The sequence below is a fragment of the Gobio gobio genome, assembly GCF_949357685.1.
Source record: "Gobio gobio genome assembly, chromosome: 22".
Taxonomy (NCBI): Eukaryota; Metazoa; Chordata; class Actinopteri; order Cypriniformes; family Gobionidae; genus Gobio; species Gobio gobio.
The window spans coordinates 16888224-16915824 of NC_137118.1; the positions used below are offsets into that span (position 1 = coordinate 16888224).

The window sequence follows — 27601 nt, forward strand, 5'->3', positions numbered from 1 at the left end:
GTCATCAAAATTGTATAGCCATAGTTTAGGCCTAGATCTGAAAATACAGATAGAGCACAGTGTTATATTGACAACATGACTAAGCGTTTTGTCATATCTTGTTTGTGAACAATGACAAGAGGACTTACTTGTCACTCACTGATTGTTCATTGACAAATACTTTCTGAGCAAGTTACATCAATTATTTTGAGGAAAGCACTTAGGGCCTACATCTTTGCAAATCTTAGGGATGATTCAAATCGAGGCATTTAGTCATTATTGTGAATCTTCTCCAGCACGCTATGCGGCGCTGTCCATCTTTATAGTCTATATTGGAAACCCGAAGAAGCCACGCCACTGTCCACCTAGTTCAGAAAACAGTACAAATGTTGCATTATTTTTTGGAAGATATATGTTAAACTATGCATCGTCAGTTTATAAATAAATATCGACCCTAACTCATAAACCAGGGTCTTACAACTGGAATAGGTCTTTGCAGAGCGTCCTAGAAGAAATGCGTCACGCGACTTGTAAACAAAAAACAGGATGACAGACTGTCATGAGTTTGATTGTACTTCTTCATTTCCAAGCACTTTAAGTGTTATTTGAAACGTGTGTTCGTGCATATCATGCCGATTAGAAGAATGCAGCGTTTGAAAATGTTCTGCATGTAATCGTGTTTGTTATTGTAACGTTACAACTGAAGACCACAATGACAGTTATGAAGGCAAACAAGTCTTTTAAACTTGTGGTGCACAAGAAGGGCTTTGGAGGCAGTGGTGAGAATATTCTTAATAAGTAAAAACTGAATTCGTTTTTGTTTATGACGCTGGCTTGTTTTTTTGCATGCATCTCTTAACAATCATCACTTTCTCCTCAGATGATGAGTTGATGATGAATCCTAAAGTCTTTCCCCAGGTTAAACTGGGGGATATTGTTGAGATTGCGCATCCAAATGATGAGTACAGGTGAAAGGAGCTCAATCTCACAAAAATACATTATCAAAGTTTTGAAGTGTTTTTTTTTTTTTTTTTAAAAAGGCACCTTGCCATATGCTCACAAAGGCTGCATTTATTTTATCAAAATTTTAATTCACAATTAAAATAACCGTTTTCTATTTGAATATATTTTAAAATGCTATTTATTCATCTGATAAAAGCTGAATTTTCCTCATCACTACTCTAGTCTTCATATGACCCACCAGAAATCATTCTAACATGCTGATTTGATCTGTTATACGGTTTCAAAATAATTATTTATTTAAAATAAGAAAATATTTTTTCTGTCACTTGAATCAATTGAATGTGTCCTTATTGAATAAAAGTATTGATATCTAATTTTTTAAAGATCTATCTAACCCCACATTTTTTAAAATGGTAGTGCATCATGATTTCCACTAAAATATTAGGCAGCACAACAATTTTCAACACTGATAATAATAATAATAATAATAATAATAATAAATGATTTCATGTGACACTGAAGACTAGAGTAATAATGCTGAAAATCCAGCTTTGCATCACAAGAATTAATTACATTTATAAAATGTATTCAAATAGAAAGCAGTTATTTTAAATAGTAATAATAATTTACATTGTTTTAATCATCTTGTATATTATTCAGTATTGTATATTGTCTTGTAAGTTAATATATTTCTTAATAATATATATTTTTAACTATTTGTCTTAGTCCTCTGCTGCTGCAGGTCAAGAGTTTAAAAGAAGACCTGCAGAAAGGTGAATTTTAAAGTAGTGCTTATTTTTCTGTACTAGTAAATATTAACCAGCTTCATCTCAGTGTTAATTTTTGCATTTTTAAAATTTATTTTTCCACCAACAGAAACTATCAGTGTAGATCAGACAGTGGCTCAGGCCTTCAAGCTTCGCGCCTACCAGGACGTCATCATCAATGTTGTAGATCCAAAGGTATTTTATACAGAAATACACTTTATTGCACATTGTCCTACTATTTATTTACAGACTATATTCACAATATAGCACAGCCTCTCATACCTTATAATCTAAATGCTCCATTGAAATTAAACAGGATGTGACCTTGGATCTGGTGGAGCTCACCTTCAAAGATCAGTATATTGGTCGAGGAGACATGTGGAGACTGAAGAAGAGCTTAGTGAGTAGAATCTGCATGAAATGTTAATGTTTGATGACTCGCAATGATCTTTATGTCTCCATGATGTTCTTTCAGGTGAGCACATGTGCGTATGTGACACAGAAAGTAGAGTTTGCAGGAATCAGGTGACAACATCCATTATTACAAGCTGTCTGGAATACTCCATTGTGATTGGTCAATTTATGTATTCTGCAGTCAGAAGTCTTATCTCATCAAATAACATATAACCAAAAAAAAAATGTTTTTATCATGATTTCAGGGCCCAGGCCAGTGAATTATGGGTTAAAGGAGAGAAGGTCACTTGTGGCTACATTAGTGAAGAAACAAGGGTGAGAATGTCTCTTTGGAAATGTAATTAGTGTTATTATCCATCTTTTTTTTTTTCACATGTCGTGACTGTTTTCTCCACCTAGGTGGTGTTTCGATCCACCTCTGCGATGGTTTATATATTCATTCAGATGAGCTGTGAGATGTGGGACTTTGATATCTATGGTAAAGAGATTTTTTTTACCTTAATGTGTATTTGAAGAATAAATCTGTTATGTAAGATCATATAAGCTGCTGTCTTCATTCACAGGTGACCTTTACTTTGAGAAAGCTGTCAATGGTTTTCTCTCTGATCTGTTTGCCAAATGGAGAGTAAGTGTCAACTTCATCACTGACCAGTAATAATGTTATAGGTGCTTATATCATTGTGCATTGGCATTATGGCATTTTGTTAACATGTAGCCACTAATTTTAGGAGAAGAACTGCAGTCATGAGGTTACAGTGGTGCTGTTCTCTCGTACCTTCTACTCGGCCAAATCACTGGGTAAATGTTGCATATTTAAAATACTGCCTTGGTCATATAATTATAATAATAGTAGTTGATTATGTGTCTTTCTTCATGTAGAAGAGTTTCCAGAGATGCAAAGAGCTTCAGTCCGGCAAGACCATGAGGGGCGTTATTATGAGGATTTCTACAGGTTTGGAAATTCATTAAGCATTAAAGCATTAAATGGTTAGTTCACCCAAAAATGAATATTCTGTCATCATTTACTCAACCTCATGTCGTTCCAAACACGTAAGACTTTCGTTCATCTTTGGAACACGAATTAAGATTTTTTAATAACATCTTAAAGACTTTTACAGCCAGTTCTGTACTCTCCATTGACAGCTACTGAACTACCACTTCAAAAAGTTCATAAAGATATTGTAAAACGAATCCATATGAATTGAGCGGTTTAGTCCAAATTTTCCGAAGAGACACAATCACATTTTATGAAGAACGGATTTAATTTGGGCTTTTATTCACATATAAATATTGATCAGCGAATCTGCTTTACTCGCAAGAACAAACCTCATTGGTTCTTGCGGAAGCTCAAACGTGCTGCATAAAGGCCATAACATACTCCGCAAGAAGAGAGAAAAAAGTTCTCGCTGATGTCATTGTGTTCTCGCAGCCCTGGTTTGGGCGTTTTCTCATAACTTGTTCTCGACACCTCATCTGAGCAGAACTTTTTTCTTGTGGGTGTTCGAGAACTATTGTGTGATTGGTTAGAAATGTAAAGTTGGCGGGGTTAATGCCGAGAAACAGCACCTGCTTTTCTCGTGAAGTAAGGAATGTCCTGGCCAGAACGAACTTTGTTCTTTTTCTTGCCACCTCGAGGAAACGAACAAATTTCTTTATTCTTGCGGAGTATGTACCAAGCTTAACATAAGATTGAACCTCATTGGTTCTTGCTGAATCTCAGACGTGCTGCGTAACACGAGAATTAACCCCCTCGAGTCAGCGGTTGCGTCGGCGCGTTTGGCACTGATTCTTTCTTATCAGTGCCAAAGAGACTCAAATAACTCTGTAGTTTAGTGAAGCGCTATAACATTACTTCAGCTACATTGTTTTGAGACGCGTTGAACTATAACCCTGGATTTATTCTCCTCGTGCAAAGCTGTTCATTTCTGAAAGCAAAGGACTCCGCCGCTGATTGTAAGGTCAGTTTATTCTGTTAGCATCTGTGAATATTAAATGCAAAAAAGCCGTTTAAATATGAATCCTGTTGCAACATTAAATGTCATACACGCAAGACTGTTTAGACAAGATTTATTTGGCCTGTTTGGCCTGGCCAGATTATAACGTGTTTATTGTAAAAGAGCCTAGTGTCACATCAATAAAGCTTTTATTCGCAAATGTCTGCTCAGATGCTATAAATATAGTACCAGTCAAACGAATTTTGCTTCATATTGATGTTTAAATATGATAGCCTAGTGTTATTTTTTTTATTTAATATCAAAGTTTGTCAGAAATTATTCTGGAGTTTTGTTTTGTAGAAAGGGATTTTTTTGTTTTGTTTTTTAGAAAGAGAATTGCTTTCTTTAAAGTGAATTTCGTTTTGTATAAATTGTATCTTAATTTTAATTATTATTTAATTTTTTAGCATGAGAGTACTTTTAAAAACAAAAAATGTAGAAAAAAATGCTCTTCTTAGTCATTTTTGTCTTGTTTCTAGTCTAAATACTGAAACATTCTTAAATCAAGATGCATTTACTAGATAAGTACAATTTTCAACTAAATAAGAAGAGCATTTTTTTAAGTGTAGTCAAATCTTTTGATAATTTAAAATATAATAGGCCTTTGATGACTACATTCTAAATAAATGATTCTGGAGTTTTGTTTTTGTAGAAAGTGAATTTCGTTTTGTATAAATTGTATCTTAATTTTAATTATGTATTATTTATTTTTTTAGCATGAGACTACTTTCAAAAACAAAAAATAGTAAAAAAAATGCTCTTGGTAATTTTTGTCTTGTTTCTAGTCTAAATATTTAAACATTATTAAATCAAGATGCATTTACTAGATAAGTACAATTTCAACTAAATAATAAGAGCATTTTGTTTGCTCTCTCAGTCAGGTATGAAGCTCATTCATTATGCAGCTCTTTTTGTAGGTCATTATGCAGGTCATTATGCGGGCTATTATGTTCTTTTGTCCTCTCAGGTGATACTCATCATTATTCATTAGATATCACGCCTCCTCGCATACTGGTTTTGTGAAGAAAAACTGTCTTACAAATTTTAAATCAGTGTATTGTTTTATGTGAATGAGTAGGCTCAATGATTCTCACATCAATTTGAAGCAAAAACTCAATGGAAATACACCCTGCAGTCAAAAGTCTTGTGAACACACATTTGTTTTGAGGCCTTAATTTTAAAACAAATGTTTTTGTTTTTTCAAAAATCATGCATAAACATTTTTCTCTCAAAAATACAAGCATGTACATACATGTTACTCACATATTATGGTAGATCAGTTTGTGCTGAATACAGTGTAATTACACTTTTGCCATTAATATGTTTATAAGCAGCTAAAAAAAACACAAATGTAAGAGCATGTCAAAACTTCTAAAGGGCCCCAAAACAGCTCAGACTCCTAGGGGTTAACCTCATTGGTTCTTGCACGTCAAGTGAACATGCTTGAGCTTCTGTTTACCACAACTGATATGTGCGTTGATGAATGTTTATGTGAATAAAAGCCTAAATTAAACCTGTTTATCATATAAAGCGATCATTTTGGAAAAATGTTGACTAAACCGCTCTGTTCATATGGACTAGTTTAACAATTTCTTTATGAAAAGTGGTAGTTGCGTAGGTGTCAATGGAGGGACAGAAATCGTTTCGGTTACTAACGTAACCTCTGTTCCCTAAGATGAGGGAACGAGTATTGCGTTTTGCTAAAACGCTATGGGGGAATTCCTTTCCTCGAGATATTGAAGCAAATTTTTATCCAAAAATACCTTTTATACGCAGTGCAGCTGCACAACTCTCAGCAGGAAGCAGCTGCGTGCTGATTGGCTGTGCCGCTGCAACTGCAGCAACCTATAGCGAGACCGTGGGGCGGGACGGACCAATCAGGTCCTTCCAAATTCCCGCCACAAGGGGCAACAGAATTTGCATAGCCAAGGGTATATAAGACCCACTCTCGCAAGGTTAGTCAGGTTAATCGACTGAAGCGACTCCTGAGCAAGCACGGCAAGCAAAATGCAATACTCGTTCCCTCATCTTAGGGAACCGAGGTTACGTTAGTAACCGAAACGTTCCCTTACGAGAGTACTCTCGTATTGCGTTTTGCTAAAACGCTATGGCTATGCTAAAATCGCTATGCTTGCTTAACGGCTCTAAAGCCGACGACACCAAACCCAGGCCAACCTAGGTGGGCCCGAAGTATGATATCAATAATTCAGAATGAGCCAGACCTGAGTCGGGCCCTAATGAGAATGAACACGATATACGTGCAATAATAAGTATAGACCAGACATAGTCGGGTCAGGAATAATGAGTGGCCAGATACTTCGGGCCGTATAAGGAATATGCTTATGACTTAACAATATTCAACCCAGGCCGGACTTATCGAGCCTTAAGGGGTTAAATCTGTTCGTACAGCAAGAAGCCCAGCTTGTAAAGCCGGAACATCTAAATTATAGAATCTGATAAAAGTGGACGGGGAGGCCCAGCCTGCCGCCGCACAGATATCATTCAGAGAAAGGCCAGTAGACCAAGCCCACGAAGAGGCCATGCCTCTAGTAGAATGGGCTTTAATGCCTAAGGGGCAGCTGAGATCTTTAGACTCATAGGCCAGTGAGATAGCATCCACTATCCACCGTGACAGGGTCTGCTTTGTAACCGCGTACCCTCGGGTGCGGCCGCCAAAGCATACAAAGAGCTGTTCAGTTTGCCTGTAAGCAGCGGAACGCTCTATGTATATTCTCAGCGCTCTGACAGGACAGAGCAAATTAGCATCTATTTCATCTGACTGTGATGAAAGTGCCGAAAGTGAAATGACCTGTGCTCTGAACGGAGTTGAAAGCACTTTAGGTACATATCCATGTCTTGGTTTGAGGACGACTTTGGAGTCGTTTGGCCCAAATTCCAGACACGAGGCGCTCACAGAGAGCGCGTGCAGATCACCAACTCGCTTAACTGATGCAATCGCTAGCAGAAAAGCGGTCTTTAGTGACAGGAGCTTTAAGCTCACAGAATGCAGAGGCTCAAATGCAGAGCTCTTCATGGCATCCAGGACCGTGGACAGGTCCCATATAGGGACTGAAGGGGGGCGAGGTGGGTGAAGCCTTCTAGCCCCTTTAAGGAAGCGAACAATGAGATCGCTCTTTCCTAGTGACAGTCCGTTCACTTGAATGTGATACGCTGCTATAGCAGCCACATGAACTTTGAGCGTGGAGGGGGAGCGACCCGCGTCCAGAAGCTCTTGTAAAAATGTAAGCACCTCTGACACTGCACAATCATGTGTCAGACTTCACGCTTTACACCAGTCTGAAAAGACTGACCATTTGCCTGAATAGAGCCGCCTAGTTGTGGGGGCTCTAGCTTCAGTAATAGTATTCATTACGCTTTCAGAAAGGTTCTCATGTACCCGTTGATGGGCCAAACATGAAGCGCCCATAGATCGGGACGGGGATGCCAGATCTGCCGTTCCGCCTGCATGAGGAGGTCTCTCCTCAGCGGGATCGGCCACGGAGCTGTATCTGACATCTGACTCAGCAGTGAGAACCAAGGTTGATTTCTCCAAAGCGGGGCTATTAAAAGCACAGCGCATTTGCTCTCCCTGATCCTCTCTATGACCTGAGGTAACATTGAGATTGGGGGAAACGCATAAAGAGGAAGGTTGGGCCATTCGTGGGCCAACGCATCCTCGTGCTTGGAGAAATATATTTGGCATTGAGCATTGTCTTGTGAGGCGAAAAGATCCACTTTTGCCTCTCCAAACTTGCCCCAAATTGTCTGAATTATATTTGGGTGAAGAGACCACTCTGCTGGGGACACTTTGCCCCTGGACAGCATGTCCGGACCCAAATTCAGAATGCCTGGCACGTGAGTCGCTCTCAGCGAGCTCAGATTGTGCTCTGCCCATATTAGGGCTTCTTCCGCCATTGAGTGCAGATCGATAGATCTCAGACCGCCTTGGCGATTTATATAGGCTACCACTGACCTGCTGTCCGTTCGGATCAGGACATGGTGGTGTTTTATGTACGGAAGGAAAGCTCTTAGCGATATCGTGACCGCTTTCATCTCTAGACAGTTTATATGAAGGCTCTTCTCCGAGTCTGACCAGAGACCGGAGATCGGCCTGCCCTCGTGAAGGGCTCCCCAACCTAGGTTGGATGCGTCTGTCGAGATAACTTTCCACTTCGTAACAGTGCCCAAACTCACGCCCGTTTTGTACCAGACAGGATTTTTCCAAGGAGCCAGAGCCAACACACAGCTGTGGTCTACCTTGATTTGCAATCGGCCCGAAAGCCATGCGTGAGCTGGAACGCGGCGATTCAGCCAGTGCTGTAGGGGGCGCATGTGCAACAGACCCAGTCTGAGAACTGGCGCCGCCGAGGCCATGAAACCCAACATCCTCTGAAAGTGTTTGGGCCCTATCTTGCACCCAGCGCAATTGACTTTGTACACCGACGCATGTGTCATTCCTATTTTGCACCCGCGCAAAGCGCGCTTTTCCCTCCACAGAAGCACGTCGCTAAACTAGTGAATGCACTTGCGCTCCCTGGGCGGGTCAGCGCAAAAAAGGAGGCGTGTTCCGGCGCAAACAATCCCTGGTGCTATTTTGCTGTTCCATTAAACAATTGCGCCACTGACCAGAAAAAACCTAGTCTAAAGTCAGTGGCGCGTTGCGCGTTGTTCATTATGCTATTTTAAGGGCGCATGCTTGACCATAATGTATAGCGTGCACAACGCGCATACACTTTGCTCATGTAACCTACACAGATGCAACAGTTATTTTTGCAAATCATAAATTGTTACACTAAAAAAATATTAACACATGAGATGACGGAAATCATTGTGGTGTGCCACGAAGATGTGAAAAAATAGGCATAAATCTAGCTTACAAATGATTCAGGCTAATTGTAATAATTAAGGATAAGACCTGTTTGTCCAATAGTGGCAAGACATATATGTATATAAGGACATCTGACAAATTGGTTTGTCCGTCAAGAACCAGGAACTAAAATCGACTGAAAAACTGAAAAAAAAAAGACTGTGAAATCACCTTTACCATAATGTACAACATTACAACTTCACTTCTCTTTCTTTCACTGCTCTTACAAGCACATCAGTCTCCTCGGCTGTGAACCGCTCCTGGCGTGCGCCTGGTAAATACGCCATAATAATAGCAATCCATAATGGAACTTGCGCACCTGCTTTTAAAGGGAATGTTGGATGACGCTCGGATTGGTTTATTCACGTTACGCCCAAACCACACCTATGAATAATGAAGCTACTTCAGACCAACCCATTTTAGATTTGCGCCGGGCGCAAGAGCCATTTATCCCGCCGGGAAAATAGCAACAGCGCCGAGACCCGCCCACAAAGTTACTTGCGCTTCGCGTTTTGACACTTGCGTTTCAGATCGTTAAAATAGGGCCCTTTGAGAGGAATGTGTGCACCGCACCTGAGGGAAACCGCTCGGTTCCGAACAGAGAGCGCGTGCTGTGACGTCAGCCGCGCGCTCATCTGCAGTGAGTCCAATACTGTTCCCAGAAACGAAACTTTCTGTGTGGGAGACAATAAACTCTTTGCCACGTTGATTCTGAGTCCCAAGCATTGTAAATGGTTGAGAAGCCAAGATCTGTGGTTTAATAACTGTATCTCTGACTGAGCTATTATGAGCCAGTCGTCGAGATAGTTGAGAATTCTCATTCCCCGAAGCCTCAGCGGGGTTAGCGCCGCTTCCATGCACTTTGTAAACGTGCGGGGGGCTAGAGATAGACCAAAAGGTAGCACCTTGTATTGGTATGCTTTCCCCTCGAAGGCGAATCTCAAGAATGGCCTGTGATGGGGGGCTATTTGTATGTGGAAATAGGCATCCTCTAGATCCACAGTGAAAAACCAATCTCCCGGGCGAACGTGCGCGAGGATTTGTTTCATTCTCAACATTCTGAACGGGCGCTTCATAAGGGCTTTGTTCAGATGTCTGAGATCTAGGATGGGTCTTAGACCACCGTCCTTTTTTGGTACAAGGAAGTAACGGCTGTAAAAGCCCGACTCGCTCTGTGAGGGGTGTACGGCTTCTACCGCTCCCTTTATTAACAGTTTTGATATCTCGGTTCGAAGCACGTGACTTTTGTCGCTTCTCACCGTTGTCTCTTCCACGGCGCGAAAGCGCGGTGGTCTGCGAGCAAACTGTAGCGAGTAACCTCGTTCTATTATGTTCAACACCCATTTCGAAATGCCGGGAATGGCCCGCCAGGCCTCGGCCTTCGAAGCCAGGGGCTGAATTAATCTGTGGGGCGAGTCGCTGAGTAACAGCGAGTAAGTTGGCGCTTATGAGGGAAATGTTTCCCGCCGCCTGAGTGCAGGGGGCCGGGGGACATAGAGTATTGGTGCTTGTGTACAGGCGAGCACGTTTGAGTGCGGGCTCGTTGACTGTGAGAATAATGTTTCCAGCCACCTGAGTGCAGGGGGCTGGGGAACATGGGGGAGTGCTTGAGTGTAGGGGTACATGCTTTAATGCTGGCACACTGCCTACAGAGAAAAAGCTCTTTTTGTGACTCATATGGGTCGCCGTGAAAACGGCGTTTGTGTACAGGCGAGCGCGCTTGCTTGCGGGCTCGTTGGCTGTGAATGTGGCGTTCCCAGCCGCCTTGAAGGGAGCTGGGGAACGTTTTAGAAGAGAGCGAGGCGGTGCACCGGCCGAAGCGGGTACTATCCGCCTTCTCTTCATACCTCTGGCTAGGACGGCTTCAGAGGCTCAGGTTTCGACACATTGCTGGGTTGTGGACCTCGACGTTCCGGCGGTCTGCTGCGGCTCGTAGAGCGGGAACGCTGACCGGGTTTGGAAGCCGCGTGAGGCTGGCGAGCTGAAGGCGGCGCCTTGTTGGGCTGGGCTGGTCCAGCTTTAGCGTGACGGCTAGCGGAGGAGCTGGAACGCTTAGGCAGGAAATGTCGCATTGCCTGCGAAGCCTTCTGTGCCTCAGTGAAGCGCTCCGTGAACCAAACCACAGCGGAACCAAACAATCCTGAAGGCGAAATGGGCGCGTCCAGGAAAGCGGTCTTGTCCGTGTCCTTCATCTCAAGTTAAGTTGAGCCACAAACGGCGCTCCAACACCGTCAGGCTGGCCATGCATCTGCCGATCGCCTGAGCATTGGCCTTGGTGGCGCGCAGGGCCAAATCAGTGGCGCCGCGCAGATCCTTCAGAGCCTCGTTGTCAGGAACAGACTCATCCAGGGAACGGAGGAGTTTGGCCTGGAAGACTTGAAGCACCGCCATAGAGTGTAGCGCTGACGCCGCCTGGCCGGCGGAGGCGAATGCTCGACCGGCGAGGCTGGACGTAGTGCGGCAGGCCTTGGAAGGGTGCACAGTCTTTGACTGCCATCCTCTGGCGGAGGGCGGGCAAAGGTGTGCAGCGACGGCTTCCTCGAGGGGAGGAAGGGCTTGATATCCTTTTTTCTGAGTGCCATCGACTACCGAGAGCGCTGGAGAAAAAGAGGATTTGGCGCGAGAAGAAAATGGCGCCTTCCACGATTTTGTTAGCTCCTCGTGGACTTCTGGGAAGAAGGGAGCGGGTCTTTGAGCGGTCGGTTGACGGCAGTTCTCGAAATACCACTCATCCAGTCGGCTTCTCGTGGGCTCCTCGGGCTGAGACCAGTCAATGCCGAGGTCATCCACGGCCTTGGTGAGCAAGCGCATAAGCTCAGCGTCGACTGAGGTTATGACGCCGCTAGCCGTCCGCGTCGAAGGGGCGTGCTCCGAGGCGGCGTCCGACCACCCGCTTCCGGATGCAGCAAGGGAAAGGCTGTCATCATCTTCCTCCTCCGGTCCGCCGAACGAAACAGCAGCAGCCGCCATGCGAGGGGAGCTGTGCTGTTCGTCGACGAACAACACGGGCGATGGCGAGGCATGCGGGGACATGCCCGGCGTGTGCTCGTTAGAGCGCTCCGGTGGCCTCTGGTCGCGACGTTTTTTCTTCCGTGGCTCTAGAGGCTGGGAGCAAGGGACGGGATCCGAGTCGAAGCTGGCGAGCCGAGCCCGAAGGGTCTGCAGCGCCAGCTCGTCGCACTCAGGGCAGCCGCCCTGGTTGAGTGCAGCCTGCGTGTGGTCTCGTCCGAGACATGACACGCAGATGATGTGCCGATCCTCGTCCGCGATAAAACCTCTGCACGAGGCGCAGGAACGAGACATTTGCAACAACGTCTCGGCTCTTTTTAGAATGTTTGAAAAACAGAAGGTATTAAAGGATATAGTGCCGGATGGCACAGCTGGAAGGCAGGCTGAAGGCGGAGAATCCGACGTCTTCAGGCTGCAGTGTTCCACTGGGTGCGTGTCGACGGCAGGCTTCGATCCAGAGCTCAACGATTGCAAGTCGCTGAAGAAGAATTAATCTGACTAACCTTGCGAGAGTGGGTCTTATATACCCTTGGCTATGCAAATTCTGTTGCCCCTTGTGGCGGGAATTTGGAAGGACCTGATTGGTCCGTCCCGCCCCACGGTCTCGCTATAGGTTGCTGCAGTTGCAGCGGCACAGCCAATCAGCACGCAGCTGCTTCCTGCTGAGAGTTGTGCAGCTGCACTGCGTATAAAAGGTATTTTTGGAAAAAAATTTGCTTCAATATCTCGAGGAAAGGAATTCCCCCATAGCGTTTTAGCAAAACGCAATACGAGAGTACTCTCGTAAGGGAACTCTCAGATTTCATCAAAAAAGATCTTATTTTGTATTCCGAAGATGAAAGGAGTAATAATCACAGAATATGGTTTAAGCAGCCGTCTTTATTTTCATTCTCTTCCAGGGTGGTGGCCCAGAATGAAAGACGTGATGAGTGGACGTCTCTGCTCATCACCATTAAGAAGCTTTTCATACAGTATCCTGTGCTGGTGCGTCTTAAAGTAGCAGGTGCGTATATATATATGCATACTACCGTTCAAAAGTTTCGGGTTGGAAAGATTTTTGGTATAATTTTGAAAGAAGTCTATTAAGGCCTATGTGTACTTGATTTTCACAGTTGAGTGCAAAGTATACTCCTTTAGCTGTGAGCGTGGAAAGACGCGTTTGGATCTAGTGGACTTTGTTTTCCACACGAAGTCCACGCATGCGCTGTAGTACACGTGGACAAAAAAATCGGGCTATGAATATTTTGTAACATTATAAAAGTCACTTTTGATCAATGCAGCCTTGCTGAGTAAAAGTAATAATTTCTTTTTGAAAAATTTATAGACACAACCATTTAATTAGGGGTGGGTGACCAAAATCTCATGTCACATGAGTAATTTTATTTCACGATATATATATACTGTATATATATCTCATTATGTTGTTACTTTTGCTTTAAAATAAGGCTTTTATGATATCTTTTGTTCATGTCTCAATATTGCAGATGGATATCCATGTGGGCATAATTCTACTTCTGCTCAGGGAAATTATCTGGAAGCTATAAACTTGTCTTTCAACGGTTTGTATTTGTGTATTTAGTCCATTGTCTTTACCCATGGCACTTCAGTAGAGCTGTTTGTCCTGATATCAGTGTCCTGATTTGACTCTTTCAGTCTTTGATAAGCACTACATCAACCGTAACTTTGATCGTACGGGCCAGATGTCGGTGGTCATTACTCCAGGAGTGGGCGTGTTCGAGGTGGACCGCTTGCTCATGATCCTCACCAAACAGCGCATGATCGACAATGGTTAGTGAGTGCGCTGTGCAATCGGTGTTTGTCTTGTAGCACTGCGGGGGGATGCTAATGGTATGGCAATATTCCCAACAGGCATTGGTGTAGATCTGGTATGCATGGGAGAGCAACCTCTCCACGCTGTTCCACTCTTCAAGGTTAGCAAACAAACACTATATTACGTTTGGCATGTGAGCATAAAATCAGATATGAATGTTTTAATACTTGTGAATTTTGTATTTTTTGTATCATTTCTTTTAGTTACATAACCGCACAGTGCATGGAGACTCCAGAATTGGCGATGACTACAACTTGCCTCACTGGATCAACCACAGGTGAGATTTGACCAACTGCTAGGTGGTTGCTAAGGTTTACTGGGTGGTTACTAGGTGGTTGCTAGGGTGTACTGGGTTGGTGTCCCTCCTTCACCCATTTTCAGCATTTTTTAAATCTGATATTGTATAGTAAAATATTAACGATAAAAATGTATTTTATTAAAACATTACATTGATCATCATTATTTTAACGAATAGCATACAACTAATCATTTATGTTTTAAAGAGGTCATGAACTTAATTATTTTATTATGTTTCCTGGGGTGCACTTTTAATGTTAGTATGATTTTTACATAAAAAATTGTCCTAATTTAGAAATAAAAGGCATTTTTCCTACCCTCATTTTAGCCATCTGATTTGAACGCTCTGTTTGAAGGGGCATGTCTGCTGTAAGTCTTCAGTGTAAACTCCCACTGCTGTGATTGGCTAACATTTTTGCATATTAAATTGCTAATGTGGAACTTTTAGAGTGTTTTTACTGTTACAGCTCTCAAGGTTAACTAATCGTGAAAGGTGTTTATAGCATTATATTCAGATCTATGGCATTATATTTTGATCGTGGCATGAAAGGTTGCAGTGATAAGCATGGTAGCTGATGAAATGCTTATCACTTTTCTAATGTCTCTCAGCCATCTCTCTTTCTACGGTCTTTCTTCAAATCTCCCTATTGCTCACTCTCTCTCCTTCCCCATCATGAGTGGACACGCCCCCTATTGCTCATTGGCTACAAGTGTTGGGGTGCTGCTCGGTCTGATCCACTTTCAGCTGCGTTTCTCGGAAATCGCTTACTGCACCTTTAGTTACATTATACATTTCTGTTGTGCAGCACCAATTTTTTGTAAATTAATTGTTATATTTTCATTAATTTCATTGGACTTCAGTTTTGATTAAATGAATATTGTGATACTATTTTTGTCCATATTACCCAGCCCTAACATGTTAATGCAGATTAACTTAGTATAATAAATGTGAATTTTACAGCTTTTACACATCAAAGAGCCAGAACTCATGCAGCTTTTTTACACCACGGATCAAGCTGGCTGGAAAGAAGGTTAGAAATATTACACATCCACTGACAACACCTTGTGACACTGTAACATTTTTATTATGAGAACGACTTAACACTTGTAAAACTGCTAATGAAGCTGCTGTCTCTCTTATGCCTTTTCATGTTAAGGCTCAAGCTGATAAAGCCAGAAGCTCCAAAGAACATTGTAAGTAATTTGCATCACTTGTAGGTACTTTATGGTTGCATATGGGTTTGACGTGAATTGACCGAGCTGGATTTGTCTCGCTCAGCTCTTGGTTCTCCAAAAGATGCTGAGAACAGCCTTCCAATCCAGGTGGATTATGATGCGTACGATGCTCAGGTCTTCAGACTTCCTGGGCCATCGAGAGCCCAGAGGTCCACCAACTTCAGGTACATTAAACATAAAAATCCTGTTGTTCTTCATTTTTGACCAACTTCCTCCATTTATATGGCAGTTTATATGTTTATCCTATGATCATGTGTGTCAGGTCGAGTCGGGAGAGGGAGTCAGCCAGCAGGAAAAGCTGGGGCTCATCGGAAGTCGGTGGAGGCATTGTGGGCAGCTCTCCCCCAACCAGGCCTACAGGACCAGATGAACAAAGGAGCCTAGCGTCAGATGACAGTTTGGGACACATCTCCAACATTCTGCTCATCCCACGCCCGCCTCAGGGCCAATACGAAGTCAGCAGCTCCCTGGGGTACACCAGCTGCACAAGAGGTACAGGACCGTTCATCACGCATCTGTGTTGATGTAGACGGATACATCTGGTTGATGTTTGCTGCTTCTCATCTGTCTCGTCTTTGCAGAATTGCTGGAAAAGATGGTTGAATCCCAGAGGGACTCCAGTGCTCCGGGCCGCTTCACAGTGGGCAGCGCTGAGTCTACACTGCATGTACGGCCGGGCGGTTACACGCCTCAGAGGGCCCTCATCAACCCTTTCGCCCCCTCACGGATGCCTATGAAACTCACCTCTAACCGCCGCCGCTGGATGCACACGTTTCCTGTGGGTAAGTAATACATACAATTCTTGCTTCTGATTGGTCAATTTGTGGTCAAATATTATGCATAATGACCACTAAACTGAGTCTATTCTCTACATGTTTTTATATAATGTTGTTTGGATGTTCAAGGTCCTTCTGGAGAGGCAATCCAGATCCACCATCAGACACGACAAAACATGGCAGAGCTGCAGGGCAGTGAGCAGAGAGACCCGGCTCGTACCTCTGCAGAGTTGCTAGAACTGGCCTATCACGAAGCCACAGGAAGGTCAGTCACGCACAGATGAGTGAGAGGATACTTGGAGGGGAAAATGTGGCAACATGAAACAGTGAGAGTCTTATAATGGTGTAAATGTGTGTTATAGCAAGCGGACAGTGTCCCGTTACATAGGAGAGAATGGACTGTACATCAACGGAGTTCCTGACAATATATCTGGAAGTCCAGCTAGTAGCAACAGCACTGGTGCATTATTTTCACTTACATAACCTCTTTATTATACAGTGGCCCTAAAAGATATTTAGACACTTTATGATGGTATGAATGTCAGAGTGACTCTTATGAGCTGATTCTTTGTAGTGAATCAAAAATATATAGCACGAAGTAGCAGTATAGTCTGATTCCCGGACAAATGACTCTTTGTAGTGAATCAAAACACATGCAGCGTTGCAGTCTGACTCCCTAAAGTATCACTGATATGAGTTGGTTATTTTTAGCAAATCAGAAATATTCTACATCAGTGGTGTAGTCAAAGTTCCAAACACATAAATCAGCATTTTGTAGGAGCATAATAAAACAGCAGCGTAAAATGTCCCAGGCTCTCGGCCCCCCGTCCTGCTTCATACCACAGCAACGTTAATAAAACGTTTAATATATTAGCTCACCTATGAACATGATTTCTGTCTGAGTCTCGTCGGATTGCTTTTCATGTGGCTGTGGAGGAGGTGAAGACAGCAACTCCCATGATTCCAGTTTCATCCATGATGCTATCAAGCCACACTTTTGTTATTGTTTTGAATAAGCGCAAAAAAACTTACTTGCATACTGTGCCTTTAAGAATTGCATTTGTTAATGCACCATTAATAACCCAAAATTATTTGAGGAATCAGAATTCTTTATGATTTCCACCCCTACATAACATTCATACAGTTTTAAAATATGAGTACCTAATGCTTTTTGGGCCACTGTCGTTTTTTCTCATTTCTTTTATTACATAATCTAGTATGAGTCATTAAATGACTTGCATGTTCTCTGTGAAAACAAGAGGTTGAGTTGAGTTGAGTTGTTACTGCTCTTGCTTTTATAGGAACACCAGTGAACCGTGGTTCCTTTGAGGATTATTCCAGCAGTCTAGATCCGAGTGAGTTCTTCCCCATCCGAGAAGTGACTCAAAAACACATCACATCTCCAGTATCCATCCACTTCCACATGAATGATAATTTACCACATATATATATATATATACCCTCAGAAATATACATTTGTTAGCTGCAATCACATAAACACATTCATATTTCGAAGGGGATGGGTTTTGTACAAGAAATCTGGGATCTATGGTTGAGTGATTTAAGGTATTTAAGTCTGGGTTCGCTCTTACATTTGTTTGATTAGGGTGTAACGGTTGTAGTCATATCTAGCATACTAATCGGCTAATGATATTCACAAATAAGTATTTTAACATTTGTTCGAATATAGGTTGTAAAGGGTGTAGGCTAAGCTAGCATGTTAATCAGCTAGTGATATTCACAAACATTAAACATTTGTTCAATAATGGTGTAAAGGATGTAGGCTAAGCTAGCACACTAATCAACTAGTGATAGTCAAATAAGAATTGAACATGTTTGATTAGGGTGTAAAAAGTGTAGGTTAAGCTAACAGGCTAATTAGCTAGTAATATTCACAAATAAGAATTTAATATTTGTTTTATTACGGTGTAAAGGGTGTAGGTTAAGCTAGCTTGCTTAACAGCTAGTGATATTCACAAATAAGAATGAAACATTTGTTCAATTAGGGTGTAAATGGTGTAGGCTAAGCTAGCGTGTTAATCAGCTAATGATATTCACAAATAAGTATTTTAACTTTTGTTCAATTATGGTGTAAATGGTGTTGGCTAAGCTAGCACACTAATCAGCTAGTGATATTCACAAATAAGAATTTAACATTTGTTCAATTAGGGTGTTAATGGTGTAGGCTAAGCTAACACGCTAATCAGCTAGTGATAATTACAAAGAAGTATTTTAACATTTGTTCAATTATGGTGTAAAAGGTGTAGGCTAAGCTAGCTTGCTTAACAGCTGGTAATATTCACAAATAAGAATTAAACATTTGTTCAATTAGGGTGTAACAAGTGTAGGTTAAGCTAGCAGGCTAATTAGCTTGTGATATTCACAAATTAGAATTGAACATTTGTTTGATTACGGTGTAAAGGGTGTAGGCTAAGCTAGCTTGCTTAACAGCTAGTGATATTCACAAATAAGAATTAAACATTTGTTAAATTAGGGTGTAAATGGTGTAGGCTAAGCAAGCACGCTAGTGATAATTACAAATAAGTATTTTAACATTTGTTCAATTAGGGTGTAAATGGTGTAGGCTAAGTTAGCACGCTAATCCGTTAGTGATAATTACAAATACGTATTTTAATATTTGTTCAATTAGGGTGTAAATGGTGTAGGCTAAGCTAGCACGGTAATCAGCTAGTGATAATTACAAATAAGTATTTTAACATTTGTTAAATTATCGTGTAAATTGTGTAGGCTAAGCTAGCATTCTAATCAGCTTGTGATAATCACAAATAAGAACACACCCTACAGAAAAAAGATATGTGCTGAGTGTAATACACAGGTGTTAAAACGATAACTAAACATAAATTTAGGTGGCCGCAGTTCATTCTTAGTGAATTCCACCTCAGATTTGTCTGGGATTTCTGGCTTACTCTCTGTACCTCCACTTTACTGGGGATTCCTCTATTTCCTAAATTCCTCTTTCTATCTAATCAAGTATCAAACTTCAATTTTCTCCCGCTCACAAGCTTTGTAACCCTCAATAAAATCACCAATCACAAGTATGTCGAATGACACTGCCACACTCAGAATCTCACGCATGCCTTGCCTGAACACTACAGTACTGGTCGTCTTTTCTGCCAATTGTGTCTTTTTACAGACAGCCGTTCACACTTATTACTCATCAGTGATGTCACGATGCTCACAGTGCCTTTTTGCATGTTAATTTTGCACGTAGTAGTCACTGTAATTTCAGTTCAATTACAACAATAATGGTAACACACTCCTTTTTCTTTTTCCACTTTCTCTGTCTCCCTTTATCTTCCTTGTTCTGCGTGTTTGTATGTGTCTGTCTGCCTGAAACTGTTCACCCTCTCTTCTGCCTCTTTCTCTCTCAATCTATCTGCTAATTGTCATTCGGGTCGTATGTGTGAATGTGCTTTGGATGTGGTCTGTTGCGTCCTTGTGGTGCGTGTGGTCCACTCTGTGTGTTTGTGTGTGTGGTGGGGGTGCCCCTGAAGTCCTGCTGCTGTCTGCCCCTCCGACAGTGCCTAGTTTTTGCTGCACGGTCGGGGTGGACTGGAAGTCCCTCACCACTCCTGCCTGCCTCCCCCTCACGACCGATTACTTTCCCGACCGCCAAACCCTGCAGAATGACTACACAGAGGGCTGCTACGACCTGCTGCCACACACTGACCTGGACAGGTACAAACACATTGGGTCAAAAAATAATGTCTTTCATATTACTTTCAATGACATTTTAAGGGATATACAATATATATCTGTATATCGATATACTTTTTAAATAATCATGTTTAACAATGGAATGCCTGTTAGAAAAACATTACCCAAGACTCTGCATAGAAATCTCCACCAGTAAGGGAATCACAAGAAGCAAATTGCACTAAAAGAACACTTTAGCACCCGCCCACTTATCCAAAATGTTTTTAATGCTGCCTTCACGTGCTATCGGAAATTTCCTACTTCCCACTTCTGAAGTCGTGATTACGAGCTCATTTAGGGTGGCCATACGTCCGGATTTTGACCGGACAGTCCGGATTTTAAGCCCCCTGTCCGGCGCAGCCTCAAGCCGGACACTCATTTGTCCTCCTTTTTGGAGTTGCGCTGAAAAGTTGCTTAAAAAACCCCCGCTCTAGAATCTTTATTGGGAAGCAGCAGCATAGCTTCTAATGCCGTCATTCCTCTGGTCAAACAAATGATTGGCTGAAAGCGGTGTAAAGTAAATATCTGATATATCATTGGTTAAAAACGTAAACATGCCTCCACGACATGCTGGCTACGTCATGTCATATAATATTAACATGCTGAAACGTCAGACCTCTTTTAATCCAGAATGGACAAAAGAGCACAAATTTATATCAAAAAGCAGTGGAGACGCGTTTCATGGATTTGGCACTGTGCCAGATTATTTGTTTATTTATGCATTTATTTTATTCCCAGAAGTCCAGAAATTTGATGTTTTCAGGCACTGTGCACCTTGCAAGACAGGTTCATCTCAGTGGTCAGTTTTTGAAACAGACATCACATTGTCTTGAATAAATGCAAATACTGTGAACAAACTTTTTTGCCTCTTACACATAGGTCTACTTCAAGATATATTGTAGATCAAATGGTCTGACAATGAATAGAGTAGGCTATTTCAGAATCACTATATCATGATACCATCGATATGATGGACAAAATTGTATTGTAGTTGCGAATATACAGGGAGTGCAGAATTATTAGGCACGTTGATTTTCTGATCATATTTTTTTTCCAGGCACATTTGACCAATTCCAAACCACAGTAATCCTAATAACTACTATTGATTTAGTATTTAATAATGTATAAGTGATATATAATTGTTCATGAAGGCTGGAAATGAAAATCACCTTATATTCAGGTGTGCAGAGTTATTAGGCATGTTTTCTTTTACAGATAAATTGAGCCAAAAAAGAGATTTAACTCAGACTGAAAAGTCAAAAAGTATTAAATGCCCATGAGAAGGATGCAATACTAATGCAATACTAGACATTGCAGTTAAGGCATGACCATTGGACAGTGAAATGCTCGTTGGCTCAGCAGGATCTGACAAAAACAGGTGGTGAAGAAAAGACACCTGTTAACTGCAAAAGAATTAAGAATTAAGGTGAAGAATTAAGGGTGAAACCATCAGGAACCCTTTAGTCTCCAGCGCCACCATTTTCCAGAGCTGCAACCTACCTGGAGTCTCCAGAAGTGAAGGTGTCAGGATCTCAGAGACTTCATTTAGGTAAAGAATCCTAAAAAATGACCCCCACTAAATAAGAATCATAAGCTGAAGTGTTGTAAAATACATGAAGCCTGCTTTTCTATAGGCTTTATAGGTTTTATAGGTTGAGAATGACTCTTGAAGGACCAGCTCCACATCCTCTAGTACCACTGTTTGAAGAATTCATCTTCCAGAATCTGGCAGTACGTTTTGGGAGTTCATTTTAGTCCATCCTGAAGTCCGTTTTGCAGAGATGGACTAAAACTGAACTCCCAAAACGTACTGCCAGATTCTGGAAGATGAATTCTTCAAACAGTGGTACTAGAGGATGTGGTGCTGGTCCTTCAAGAGTCACTCTCAACCTATCTGTCCATAAAGCCTATAAAAAAACCTTCTTCATGTATTTTACAACACTTCAGCTTGTGATTCTTATTTAGTGGGGGTCATTTTTTAGGATTCTTTACCTAACTGAAGTCTCTGAGATCCTGACACCTTGCACTTCTGGAGACTCCAGGTAGGTTGCAGCTCTGGAAAATGGTGGCGCTGGAGACTAAAGGGTTCCTGATGGTTTCACCCTTAATTCTTCACCTTAATTCTTAATTCTTTTGCAGTTAACAGGTGTCTTTTCTTCACCACCTGTTTTTGTCAGATCCTGCTGAGCCAACGAGCATTTCACTGTCCAATGGTCATGCCTTAACTGCAATGTCTAGTATTGCATTAGTATTGCATCCTTCTCATGGGCATTTAATACTTTTTGACTTTTCAGTCTGAGTTAAATCTCTTTTTTGGCTCAATTTATCTGTAAAAGAAAACATGCCTAATAATTCTGCACACTTGAATATAAGGTGATTTTCATTTCCAGCCTTCATGAATAATTATATATCACTTATACATTATTAAATACTAAATCAATAGTAGTTATTAGGATTACTGTGGTTTGGAATTGGTCAAATGTGCCTGGAAAAAAAATATGATCAGAAAATCAACGTGCCTAATAATTCTGCACTCCCTGTACACCAGAGTCCTATGCAATTATTCTTGCTTCACTAAATGCCGCAAAGTGTCTTCCTTTTTGGTGTTATGGAAATGGCCACCCTAAGCTCATTACATTTAAATTCATGTCCCATCTTTTAACTAGGAAACTAGTATTTACGATAATTCCGATAGCACGTGAAAGCAGCATAATTCATGTCTTTCGCAATGCTTCATGGGATTGTCGTTCATTCCCTCATTAAAGCTGTTACATATTCTTGAACTTTTGTCTGAATTTGCCAATTTGCCATTTTTTGCTTCAAATCAATTTGTAATGTTGCGATTCACCTCGTACCTGGTTGATTTGGTTCATGGCTTATATCTCTTTAATGTACACTTTTAAAAAAATCCCAGTGGGAAAAAATGAATATTTCCAGAACCAACTCTGCTGACAAAGTGGGTGGGCTTTTTTCATTTACTGGTGCAAGTTGCTATTGGATATTTAATTGTTCCTACTCATGATAACAATTAAACATTATGCTAAAAAGTGATCAAGAAATATTTAAACTTTGCACTATTTCTAGGTCTCTAATAAACATTATAGTGACACTGAGCATGTGAATTGCTTTCTAACTACAGTCACCTGCTCTTGCTTCTTTTGAACTGGATTTTTTATTCATTAATTGTAATGAAAAATTGTGTTAAATTAGAAAAATGCTAAACTCATTGGCGTTGCAAGCAAAAAATATGTGGGTGGGTCCTCTCATAAATTTTTTACTGGAGTAGATGCCATTTACATTAAGGACAAATATTGCATTGTTTGCTAAATGTCTGCTTGGGCAAGACAAAATGACAGAAATCACCATGTCATTAAGAGCAGCAATAGTGTAGGGGTAAGACGCATGACATCAAGTTTTGACACAAATCGAACCGAGGTTCGAATCCACCTTTTGCTGAACTCACTCCACTCCCTTTTCCCATCACATATCAGATCGGAAAGGCATTTATTTTCAAAGAAAATTAAGAAAATATTGGAAAAGTGGAAATAAAGCGGCTAACGTGTTTAATAATAAGTGTTTACCGTTTAGGGGTAGGTAAACAGACGTGCTGAATTAGAGACGATAAAAGTGAGTGGGTCCAATATCATTGATCGTAAAAAGTGGGTGGGTCTTTCCCACCCACATACAATGGTTCCGACGCCCATGGCTAAACTGTTAGACTTTTGAACCCCACTGTAGATTTGATATATATTGAAGATCTCAGTCCAAAATGTATGTGCTCTCCATCTTACATAGACGTGACGATGAGTCTCCAGTGATGTCGGCCTATCAGGTGTTTGAAGAGTTCATCTGTCAACGACTGATGCAAGGCTACCAGATCATTGTTCAGCCAAACAGGAAGCCACAACCTGCTATTGCCCCGCCCCTCAGCAGCAGCCCTCTTTATTCCAGAGGTACATCCCCTACTGCAGGGGTCCCCAATCTTTGTCCTGGAGGGCCACTGTCCTGCAGAGTTTAGCTCCAAACCCAATCAAAGACACCTGGACCAGCTATTCAAGGTCTTTATAGACCATAGTAAGACACTGATTAGCTGATTCAGGTGTGTTTAATTTGGGCTGGAGCTAAACTCTGCAGGACAGTGGCCCTCCAGGACCGAGTTTGGGGACCACTGCCCTACTGGATAGGATACCCCTCAGTTCTGCATACTAGTTGGTTTATGAAACCTTCCTGTCATAAATCATGTTCCAATGTAATTCAAGTGAGAGATTTGAAGGTCTGCTTTTCAGGGCTGGTGTCTCGACGTAAACCAGAGGAGGAAGAGAGTCTTTACTGGCTCAGTATGGGGAGAACCTTTCACAAAGTCTGCCTTAAAGATAAGATCATTACCGTTACCCGCTACCTCCCAAAGTCAGTTGATGCTTTTAGTAATTCAGATTCAGTTCATGTAATTTATTCTTCTAGAAATGCCTACAAGTGTGTTTTTGTTTGTCTTTAGGTATCCATATGAATCCACACAGATTCAGTACAGCTACAATCTGTGCCCTCCGCACGCAGACGCCCACTTCCTGCCATTCTGGGTTGAGTTCAGCCATGAGCGGCTGGAGGAGTACAAATGGAACTACCTGGACCAGTACATCTGCTCTGCCGGCTCAGAGGACTTCAGGCAAGTGGCTTTACTAGCATAATGACTAACACAAAACCTATGTATGTAGAGTCCCACCAGATCCCATTCCTCTCTCTTCCACAGTCTTATCGACTCTCTGAAGTTCTGGCGCACACGCTTCTTGCTGCTGCCAGCGGGTGGAGCCAGGCGAGTTGCGGATGGTGAGGGTCACTGGGACGTGTATGGGGAGGGAACGGGGGCAGGGCGGGATGGCCTCTCTGGCACTGGGGACTGGTCTCTTTTGGATGGATTTATCCGCTTTTTGGAAGGCCTGAACAGGATTCGCCGGCGGCATCGATCTGATCGTATTATCCGTGTGAGTGCACAGCTACAGGATCAGCACAACTGACTTATTAAAGGGATAAAACCACCCATCTGGGCAATAAAATAACAATTCTTATGTTTATTATAGAAAGGAGCTACTATTAAAGGCCTGCAGGTGACAGGGGCCCTCTCATCCTACAACCCGGAGCCTATAGCACCCCCTGTGGGCAAAAAGGGCACCTCTGCCCTCTCTGCACTTCTGGAGCTGGATCAGACACAGAAGTGAGTTGTGCAGCCAGATTTCAGCAAACCAAAGGAAATGAAATACCGCAGTGCACAATCAATGAGAAACAAGTGTTTGCCTATGCCAGAAACAATGAGATTTGGGGTTTTATCTAGTGCCACATATGGTAAAGGTTTTATAAAATGCCTGAGATTCCAGGTTTTTCCTAATGCTGGTGAGATGTCTTTTGATCTGCAGGAGTTTAGAAGAGCAGCAGCTTGCTGCTCAGCATGGTGGGAAACCATGTGGTCCTTTCAGTGAAGCTGCCAGCGTTGCCCTGACAACCACCTATGTCGATAGCCCCCGTAAGGTGAGAGCCCGAGGCAGACCGCCGAACGGACTAGTTCCTGGCTTTCTGTGTGTATGCTTGTGCTTTTGAGTGGGGAAGAGACCTATTGTATTTGTACACTATGTATCGCTTGCTGGCTCTTTCCTCTTTTTTTTTTTTTTTTTTTCCTTTGTCTGCTTGGTTTGAGGACTGATCACAGTATTTGGAACAGAATAAAAAATTGGGTACAACATACAACTATTATAAAATGCAACAATAATGTAATGTCTTTTAATTATCATTTGCATATTGTGTAATTTATTCAATACATTTTAGTCATTTGACAGCCCTACTTTTCATTTAGTGCTGAATCGTGGAGATTATTTGCAGTGGGTTTATGTTTTCTTGCTCTTTTCTTGCCTCTTTTGACCTTTGCCTCTTCCTCTTCCATTACTGCCTTCGGTGCCTTGTTCTTGCTCTGATCTCTGAGGGGTTATTTTCTCCCTTCTGGTGTTTTCCTCCTAATATGCTGACAGGATGCTGCCTTCATTTTGGACTTTATTCGTAGTCCACGTTCCTCCTACATCTGTCATTCTCAGGTCAGTCACTGCCCCCTCTCTGCTCTGTGAAAGCCGCCTGTCTCTTGCAACGCGCGTGTGTGTGTATAAACCATGTGTGCATGCCTGTGTACTTATCCAACCTCTCACTGGCATTAAAAATGTGAAGGTTGGTGTTTCTATCTGGTGTTTTTATAGTGAGAGTGATAATGAAGAGTCGTTCCTGTTTGTCTATGCACACTCATCATCATACTCATTATAACATAAAATGCTAAAGAAATGTTAGATTCATTAGATTTACTTCATTTAACATCTTAACCTCTGTGAGTTCTGCTGTAGACTGCACCTCTTTGTTTGGCCAATGGAAAAATGCATGTGCACTTTGCATTTTATCTCACCCCACATCCTGTGCTCATTTAGAAGATCTCACATAGCCAGATTTTTGTCTAGCGGCATACAGTAACTGTTCTACATTGCGGCTAATTCTGGCCAGGAGCAGATGGGAAGAGGCCATCTGACCAACATGTAAAGCACTTATCACAGTTTGCTTTTATTAACATGATTTTTAGCAGCAGGTAATTCTAACATTTATGATGCCATGGTAATAGACAAGCATGCAATAAAGCGGTAAATCGTTTAAATAATGTTTTAGTGGTCTTTGGAGACAAAGACAAAGTACCATCAAAAGTACCATGTAATTATGAAAACAAAACAGAATGTACAGATGTGATGACAATCCCAATTTTCAATGGCACAAACCAGCACAAACCGAAGGCTTGTTTATCTTATTGTGTGCTCATTGTAGTAACCTGGTACCTTGTCAGTATTGCTTTATATCCTGGCAGAAATAAACTGACTGACTTTTGGGAATTGTATAGCAGCCAGCCAGTCAGATTGGAGATGGTGTTTTTGCCAGCTCTTGGCATTGTGCTGTGCAATATGCTTCATACAGTCTGTCTTGGGATGTGCTGTCTGATACTAGAGTACCACAAAGATCAGTCACTGCATGTAGATAGCATGAGGTTCTCTTATAATTTTGCACCTTTGTCCGTCTTGTGTAGTTCTGTATTAGACTTGTTTGCATGATAGATAGCATCAGATGTGCTAGTTCCTGTGCAGGAAACACAGGAGTGAAGGCACACTGTATTTCAACATTTTATCTGACACATTCCCAATGGGTTCCTCAGCTGCCAGCTGAACAGGTTCCAGCAAATCCCACTGAGGGTGGGTTGTCGGACAAAGGAGGCAACCAACCAGGTGAGAGAACATCTTCTGCATCCCAAGCCACAGGAGACCCAACCCCAGGCACAGGTTCAGAGACTGGGTAAGAGAACACTTCACTTTATTCCAACAGTCAGAACATGGCTTCCCATATATTCAACTCCGAATGTGCCACATTCCTATTGCATTGCAGGGGGCAGTCAGGGTCCAGTGGTTTGAGTCTTTCCTCATCTTCCACACTAATGGAGATCCTGGAAGCCATTAAGCATCCCACGTGAGAGTCTTTGAATCCTTAATTATTTATTAGCCTTCTATTATGTCACCCATGTGTGATCTAAATTGACTTCCTGTGCTTACAGCACTGGAGTGCAGCTTTTGCCAGAGCAGAGAGGCCTGCCTCCCAACTGCTTTGTCAGTGCTGAGGTTGTACATTGGCTGGTGAGCACTGTGGAGAATGTCGCCACACAGGGCATTGCAGTAGAAATCATGCAGGTA

The 27601-nt window shown here is 42.1% G+C and overlaps 1 protein-coding gene across 9 annotated transcripts in view; it reads left to right on the top strand.

The window, feature by feature from the left end:
* The first annotated feature begins 308 nt into the window (after positions 1 to 308).
* Positions 309 to 27601, top strand: part of depdc5 (DEP domain containing 5, GATOR1 subcomplex subunit) — a 32759-nt gene continuing 5466 nt past the window's right edge. For 2 of the 9 annotated variants that reach the window (XM_079805260.1, XM_079805262.1), the window contains exons 1-35: positions 311 to 758; positions 860 to 947; positions 1669 to 1715; positions 1819 to 1904; positions 2026 to 2109; positions 2185 to 2234; positions 2369 to 2438; positions 2523 to 2601; positions 2687 to 2748; positions 2852 to 2921; positions 3003 to 3075; positions 12893 to 12996; positions 13478 to 13552; positions 13647 to 13781; positions 13863 to 13924; positions 14028 to 14101; positions 15083 to 15152; positions 15279 to 15315; positions 15401 to 15521; positions 15620 to 15849; positions 15939 to 16139; positions 16263 to 16398; positions 16496 to 16593; positions 17435 to 17488; positions 19649 to 19832; positions 23646 to 23803; positions 24137 to 24257; positions 24346 to 24513; positions 24598 to 24829; positions 24926 to 25059; positions 25259 to 25370; positions 25865 to 25927; positions 27073 to 27209; positions 27300 to 27380; positions 27466 to 27598. In XM_079805260.1, coding sequence (XP_079661386.1) covers positions 692 to 758; positions 860 to 947; positions 1669 to 1715; positions 1819 to 1904; positions 2026 to 2109; positions 2185 to 2234; positions 2369 to 2438; positions 2523 to 2601; positions 2687 to 2748; positions 2852 to 2921; positions 3003 to 3075; positions 12893 to 12996; positions 13478 to 13552; positions 13647 to 13781; positions 13863 to 13924; positions 14028 to 14101; positions 15083 to 15152; positions 15279 to 15315; positions 15401 to 15521; positions 15620 to 15849; positions 15939 to 16139; positions 16263 to 16398; positions 16496 to 16593; positions 17435 to 17488; positions 19649 to 19832; positions 23646 to 23803; positions 24137 to 24257; positions 24346 to 24513; positions 24598 to 24829; positions 24926 to 25059; positions 25259 to 25370; positions 25865 to 25927; positions 27073 to 27209; positions 27300 to 27380; positions 27466 to 27598 — 3696 coding nt within the window. In that variant the 5' untranslated portion in view covers positions 311 to 691. Of the gene's footprint in view, positions 759 to 859; positions 948 to 1668; positions 1716 to 1818; positions 1905 to 2025; positions 2110 to 2184; positions 2235 to 2368; positions 2439 to 2522; positions 2602 to 2686; positions 2749 to 2851; positions 2922 to 3002; positions 3076 to 12892; positions 12997 to 13477; positions 13553 to 13646; positions 13782 to 13862; positions 13925 to 14027; positions 14102 to 15082; positions 15153 to 15278; positions 15316 to 15400; positions 15522 to 15619; positions 15850 to 15938; positions 16140 to 16262; positions 16399 to 16495; positions 16594 to 17434; positions 17489 to 19648; positions 19833 to 23645; positions 23804 to 24136; positions 24258 to 24345; positions 24514 to 24597; positions 24830 to 24925; positions 25060 to 25258; positions 25371 to 25864; positions 25928 to 27072; positions 27210 to 27299; positions 27381 to 27465; positions 27599 to 27601 lie in introns of all 9 variants that reach the window. The other 7 variants (XM_079805261.1, XM_079805264.1, XR_013815619.1 and 4 more) reach the window with 6 other exon arrangements.